The 7,399-nt window shown below is 42.2% G+C and overlaps 1 protein-coding gene across 1 annotated transcript; it reads left to right on the top strand.

The window, feature by feature from the left end:
- Positions 1-323: 323 nt before the first annotated feature.
- Positions 324-6,403, top strand: LOC125529551. The gene is made up of 3 exons (XM_048693957.1): positions 324-479; positions 695-1,356; positions 5,138-6,403. The coding sequence occupies exons 2-3, from the start codon at positions 947-949 to the stop codon at positions 6,246-6,248; spliced, it is 1,521 nt and encodes a 506-aa protein (XP_048549914.1). The 5' UTR covers positions 324-479; positions 695-946; the 3' UTR covers positions 6,249-6,403.
- The last annotated feature ends 996 nt before the right edge of the window (positions 6,404-7,399 follow it).

Below are 7,399 nucleotides of genomic sequence, written 5' to 3'. Positions count from 1 at the left end.
CCGATATTGGTCTCGTTCGAAAGGTATCGTCGTCGTCGCGCACATGATCGTTTGGACGGATCGCGATTCCGGCATCTGTTTCAGAAGGTACATTACGCTTTTAGCTCCGGGTTTGGCTGTTTTACAAATTGGTACCAAGTCATGGGTTCAGAGGTGCATCCTAGTACATGTCAATTCCTTCTCTCTACATCCTGCCAAAAATAAATTCCTTCTACCTACGTGGCCCTTTTCAGGTATCGTCACGGCCAAGGGGTCCACACGGCCCGAAACTCTCGAGCCCTGACTCCTGGGCCCCAGGCGTGTCCTACTTGTCTTCCTGTGTCGTCCCTCCCTCCCTCCCTGTGCGCAAAGCAGCCCCCCACACGCCTCACTCCGTCTCGCCGAGGGTGCTCCGCCTCTCTCTTCGGGCGCCGTCGCGAGCGATTCCGTCCTGGAGGCGCAGCGCCGCAAATACGCCGGCCGGGAGGACCGACTTGGAGGTACCGATTCCGCCCTCACTCCCCGCTTCCCCCTTCTGTCGCTCCCATTTTGGGGGGATCTTTCCGTTTCGTTATGGGTTAGCTTTGGGGGTTCCAAGCTTGAAGCTCTCGCCCTCTCGGTCGGATCTTCCGTTCCTCGGCTAGTCGTTGTTGCTGCCTCAGTTGGCCCATCTCATCTTTTTAAGGAATATTTTTCTCCGAATTTTCTGTCTCAGCGCTCGCTCGGCTGCGGAGAGGATCTATCGCTGGGGCGCATGTACGGCCGGCCGGCTGCCCATCGGCGACGGCGGAGCAGCATCCTGACACCCGCGCGTCGATTGCCCCTGCTGGCCACTAGCCCTTGTATTTGTATGGCCCTTCTTGGTGCTGCCCTGTCACCACGCTTCAAAGATTACAGTCTGCACCCGCTTCCTTCTCTTGCGGTGCTTGGTTATCCGGAAGCTCAGTGAACCAGGCTGGCTGTTGCAATGCAACGTCTTGCAGAGGAAATTTGCAGACTCAACCTATGGGACAAGGGTCAGGTGTTTGCTGCCACCGAGAACCTCCAAAGTTCCATTGAGCAGACCCCCTACTCGATCCAGGCAGACACCATCGTCTGCTGTTTCTCCGTCAGCAGGTGCCACTCCCAAAGCACCAGCCATGACGGCTATGCATCTAGTGACGGCGGCGGCGACACTACAACTCCAACCAGCAGCAACGTGCGGCAGCTTCACTATCCGTCACATGCCCACATGGACCCTGGCCGTGCCCGACTCATCTTGCCGGGCTCTTTGGACCAGCTAGAGGGCATCATCCGCAATTGTCAAGTGGCTTTTGGATCTGGTTACAAACAAGTGCTACTCCAAGCATTCTCGGCCAACTCACATACATTGAGCAGGTAAATCCACAGTTTTGTTTTATTACAAACAAGTGCTACTCCAAGTATTTTAACAGCTGTGCTTCTCTGGGGTCTAGTAGATCAATCAAATATCCCTAAGTCAGTTGAGTACTTACGTTTTTGTCCCAAAATTAGAAACACCAAATCCTCCATTCTTGTTATGGCCACACATCACTGACCTTTTAGTGAGCACGTATGTTTTTTCCTACTTTGAAACTCCCAAACATATCATCTCAACTCGGCGGGAAGGTAATGACCAAACTAGAATGATGAATATAGAGAATTGGATATAAGCTCTTCAAAGTTTAATTATTTCACATTACAGTTTGTTTTGTGACCCGTGTATCAAAAGATGCCTATATTTCACTGTACAGAAGATGCGACAACCAAACTGCTAAAATTGCTTAGGCATCCTGAAGATGAATCAAAATATTCTATAACTTATATAGTCTGAAAGATATATATAACAAAAATGATAGTTTATTATGTAAATTAGTTTAGTTTTCCTCTATAACTTAATATTCTGGTCTCATGTAAATTAGTTTAGTTTTCTTCTATAACGAAATATACTGAAGAGGCACTCAGAAGTTTAGCACTTTGGCAATTACCCTTACTTTTTGAGCTACTCCATTCCAGCCCCCACTCACTGTGGCCAACATTTTTGCCTGGTCATGACATGTACTCGCAGAACATCCATGTCTTTGCTCAAGACACCAGCCTCCATTTGTTGGCACCAATCTTAAATTCTACCCTATATGATCCCGCAGCAATTCATCATATAGTTGGAAGTGTATGTCCACACATGAGCTACCAGATTGTCTTTCTCAGAAAAAAGCTACCAAATTTTATGTTTCTTATTCCTCTCATCCAAGATGCATCTGGAAAGTGATCCAAGTTAGTAACTAAAAAGTGCATGACTGCATGTAGTGATTTAATAATGTACATAGACAGGCAATCTAAGATGAAATGTGACAACGTGTGATGCTATTGTGTTATTAATTAGAGCTCACCTAATAGTCTACAGTATAACAGGACAATAACCTTCTCAGGAGAACTGCCAGGTCATTTTACATACGGAAGGATAGTTCTTGCATTTGTTCACTTTCCCTGTTTCCCATTTAGACAAAGTTCTGCAGAAAGCAGAAAGCACATCAGTTAATGTATTTGACAGTATAACTATAACTGGGGGTACAAATAATATCCAGATGTTATGACAGTCAAACAAAACAATGCAGTATAGTTTTTTGAAATATAGCATTATTAGTGAACAACGGACATAGTAGGAATAGCCAATATCTCATGTTTGTATGTTGACTAAAACATGGTTTCTTGGTACGTACTCATTCTATATTATCCTAGTGGAATGGAATTGAAGAAAGATAATATACGGGTTATGATACCATCAGCTTGTAATTGATTTTAGGATTCATCCTCTTGTATGCCAGACCTACACATAAATATCAGGGCAACATACACATCGGTTTTCTTTGAATTGGAAAGGCCCCGTTTCAAGTCATATCAGCTCTACGGAATAGTGTACATTAAACTTGTTTATATAGCAATGTTTCATTGTCACTGTGATTACTTTGAAACTGTTCTGTCCAGAAACAATACTTGGTCGCCATGAGCTTCATATTTTCTCGATTCTCAACCTTATGAGATCAAAGTAACACATGGGGTGCTATACAAAATACTTCTAGTTTTGCATCTTCCGTCCACTGCAAGGAGCTCCAACAATCAATCCAGTGACAAATTCGGTAAATAACTAAACATGGCTTGATCAATAACAGATTTTGAAAACAAGCAAGATTTCAGGTTTTCCAAAGCACCTAAAACACACCTGCAACACCAACAGCCATCAAACCTCTGTTAAGTTCCCCCCGAGCCAGTTATTTTATTTATGTACTGTCTGAAACACTGCTAAACTGACAATTGACCCCAATGCACAACTAACAATGTTCCAGATATATCTGGCAATAGGACAGTAAAAAAAAAAGATGAGTAATTGTTTCCACTTCCCCACAAAAGCAACAGTGAGGCTTGCATTTGCCCCCTCTCTTCAGGTACACATCTTTGGTAAGAATGCTCCCTCAGAGCTAGCCAAACAAAGGTTTTGACTCTCAGAGGGATTTTAATCTTCCAGAAGAATTTGTAAGGCACCACCTCAAAATTTAGCATAACAGAGTAAAAAGATTTCACACAAAACTGTCCTGAAGCACAGAAGAGCCAAGCAAGCTTGTCATTTTTATCAGCAAGGGAAATATCAGCACAATCTTTTTTAAGCCCAACCATTGTGTCATTTTCCCACCCACCAGAGCCCTTGTAAATTTGAAGGATTGAAACCCTCTAGTAAACATTTTCCTCACAGTGATGCTGACGACTTGAGGTCCAGGGAAATGCTATACAGCCTAGGAAAGGAAGTGGCCAGAGTGCAATCTCCTGCCCAATGGTATTCCCAAAATCTAGTTTTTTCCCCATTCCCCACATTAATCCCACAGCACCCTGAAAACAGTATCTCCAGCAGACCTTGCCAAAAATGGTAATCTCCAGGTGTTGAAGTCACTTGGCATAAGGTCTGGTGAGTAGGTACTTTTTGGTCAGAATGTATTGCCCAGGACCCTCATCATTAAACAATTTCCATAAGCATTTGGATAACAGGGCAATGTTCATAACTTCCAAATTAAGAATCCCTAAACCACCTTGGTCTTTAGGCAAACAGACTTGTGGCCAGCCAACCAGGTGGTATTTCAAAGGCTCTTACCTTGTTTCAGTGTGACATATTGAGACATCACCTTATGACTGTATGCTGCATCACATAAACCCATTACATTTATGTTCTTATTACTTTAAGAAAATACCAGCAATAAGATGAAACTCATAATTTTCTTTTATTTGTTCTAGACTCACAATTTGGCAACTAAAGCCATAATGCCGATGTTTTTGTTACCTAAACCGCATTCGTTTTCTTCCGGATATGATCCCCGAAGAAGTGTTTTTTCTTTCTAAACCACATGCATGTTCTGCCATGTGTCCTCCTTACACATCAAAGCAGCCGTTGATTGTTTTATCTGCAGTTGCTGCTACCATCCCATCCTTGGTAATGCTCCTTTTCCTCAACTCCACCCTGATGTGTAGATGCTGGTGGATGCAGAGTTGCAGACCTCTCCGCATCTAAACTTTAGCACACCGTGAAACTTTTCCGGAAATACTCTTCACCATGGACCTCGAATCCATAACCTGTGGGCACATGACCATATCCATGTGATCCCTTCTCCTTAATCTGGGAGCTTTCAGAAACAAAGAGTGAAGGCAAGGAGAACATGCTCATTCTTTAAAACATTTTTTTCTGAAGCAAAGGAGAGCATGTTCATTGTCTTCACGTCCTTCAAATGTGTGAACTTATATTACGCTGCCATCTAAGCATAACTAATTGCATAGTGTAGTAGTGGGACTGATAATGAAACTTTATTATCGTCCTCAAATTATAACGAATTGCACAGAGTAGCAGTCAGATTTTTCTTTAAAAACTTACAATTCCTTTGTCATGTAAACATAACGAACTACACAGTAGCTGTCGGATTGGTGAAAAACTAAGAGATGGGATGCTGGTTTGCAGCCAGTGTTCGCCAGTTAATTAATAATAGAGCCAATTTATTCTGCCATTCAAAGTAAGAAACTCTAGTCGGATAGTTAAATATTTTTACTGTTTCCTCAAATGTTCCATAAATTGCCTAAAATATTTTTACTCACAGTTCCAAGGTCACTTCTTTTTTTGTAACAGATTTTTCCATGAATCAGATGTCCTAGAGATTCTTCGTATAAGCACAAGGACCTTCAAGGATCCTTCTGAGTGCACAAAAGAATTGATCATCATGTTGAAAACCAACACCCAAGTCCTCTGTTTGATGCAACAGCAGTTATGTGAGCAGAGTCGGCCATTTGAGGAATTAAAATTAGGCTACTTCAACCAGTTTGCAAAGTGCCACATCAAGAAACTCTTGGACATTGCCGTTTGTCTTAGCAAGACAGTGTGGTCTGCCACTCATATTTCTCCCATGCTGCTTGCCTATGAGGCACTTTTGGATGTCCTTCCTCTTATTCAAAAGTTTGCTTCCAGTGAATCTGATGACTTCTTTCCCAATATTTTACGCAACATGAGGGAAGCTTTCAGGAGGTTAATTGACCATATCAAGCACCACATGCAGTCCAATATGGAAAATCATCAGGATAACGATGCCATTCATCCGATGACATGTTTCCTCATACGCTCAATGAAATCCCTTGGCAGTCACAGAAATTTAGTGCAATCCACTCTTGCCCCAGGTGACAACTCCAGCTCATTTGGCCATCTTCTGTATGACGTGATTACTTGCTGGAAATCTGTGCTCACTGAACGTTCAAACATATACCATGCGGATCTGCAGCGGCAATGCATTTTCTTATTGAACAACACAGGGCATTTCAATACAAAGACAGATGGTCTGTTGGATGAGCTGCTATCTGATAGGCAGATTATTAAGCAGCATGATGACGAATTCAAGTTACTCTTCAAGAAGTGGATTGAGAGTTACACAGAAGAGGCTTGCACTCCAGCCAAGTCTTGCTTGAATCGCAACTGTCGGAGGGGCAGTCAACGCCGATCCTTGGTTGCATTTGCTTCAAAGTTCAACAAGACTTTTGATCGTCAGAAAACTTGGAAGGTTCCTGATGTGGTGCTACGGCAGGTACTGAGAGATCGTATACAGGATTGCATTCTGCCAGACTACACGAGGTGTTTCGAGAACTATTCGAGTTCAGGACTGTTTTCTTCATGTCTGCAGATAGCTTCAGCGGGAGACATATATACCACTGAGAGTTTAGAAAAGACGGTGCAGAGCTTCTTTGAAGGATAAGAAACGATGATGGAGGTCCCTTTCTCTCTGTCGTTCTAGCAACTGTGAAAATTTGTAATTATATAGCTAAGATTACCAGAAGAACAGTACATATTTTTTTAGAGGAAAAGGGCACACGCCCCAGCTCCATTGCATCGAAACAACGAAGCCCAGTACATCTCAGTCGCAAAGATAGCGCGCGGAGGGCCAGCACCCACGCTGCCTCAGCAACAAAACACACACACAAACACACACACAAACTGCTGAAAATATAAAGAAGTCACGGAGCTCAAGCTAGTTTAACTAGTAGAACATTTCATATATATCAGGATTTTCTCTGCACACAACACATTGTTAGTTGTGCCATTTTTTTTTTGCTTCTTTCTCTTTTTGCCAAGTAGGGAATATAGCTCTCTTTCAAAAAGAAAAGTAGGAACAGAGCTCCTCCTCTGTACTTGTCGCCGCGATCAAGATACTTAACATGGAGTAACGAGAAAAGCATATCTACCATGCATGGGATATCCCATGCATGGTGCGGCCCTTGATCTAGTTGGAGATTTGGTTACATGCATATGCGTCCCCACTTCCTCCATCAATGCTGGCAGCTTTTCCCGTAGCTAGCTTTGTGCGGTCTATGCCATGTTCTACCCACTCATATTTTTTTCCATCTTATTTTCAAGTTTGGATCCATTTTATATTTTGAACTGAGAGTCTAGTTCATAAATGTTTCGAATATTTGTGTAAAACTTTATGTGACAAAGTGATGCACTCTAGAACATGAAAAACCCTACTATAACTTCATAAGAACACATGTTAAATACAAACTCGTGATATTATTTTTGAAACAAATTTACCAAGTGCTACCAAGATCCCTCACATTGGGACGTAATAAATTCTTGTGTAACATTTTGATACATTATGCTAGACAAATGTCTATAATTTTGTGTGGTTTCATTAAGTCTCATCATGTTTTAAAATTCAAAAATCATTTTTCTTGAAATATATTCAACAATGGTCTCATTAAATAGCTCTCGTCGCCAAGAACCCAAATATGCAAAGATATCAAAATTGTACTTTTGACCCAAAAGATATATGAACATGAAAATCAAATGAAAAAGAATGGAGTGGTTGAGTGAAAAGAGAGAAGTGGAATGGGGTGTACTGTGTATAGT

This window comes from Triticum urartu, unplaced genomic scaffold (assembly GCF_003073215.2).
Source record: "Triticum urartu cultivar G1812 unplaced genomic scaffold, Tu2.1 TuUngrouped_contig_5685, whole genome shotgun sequence".
In the NCBI taxonomy this organism is placed as follows: domain Eukaryota; kingdom Viridiplantae; phylum Streptophyta; class Magnoliopsida; order Poales; family Poaceae; genus Triticum; species Triticum urartu.
Note: the sequence above shows the minus strand (reverse complement) of the source record. Positions and strands in the feature narration are given on the sequence as shown.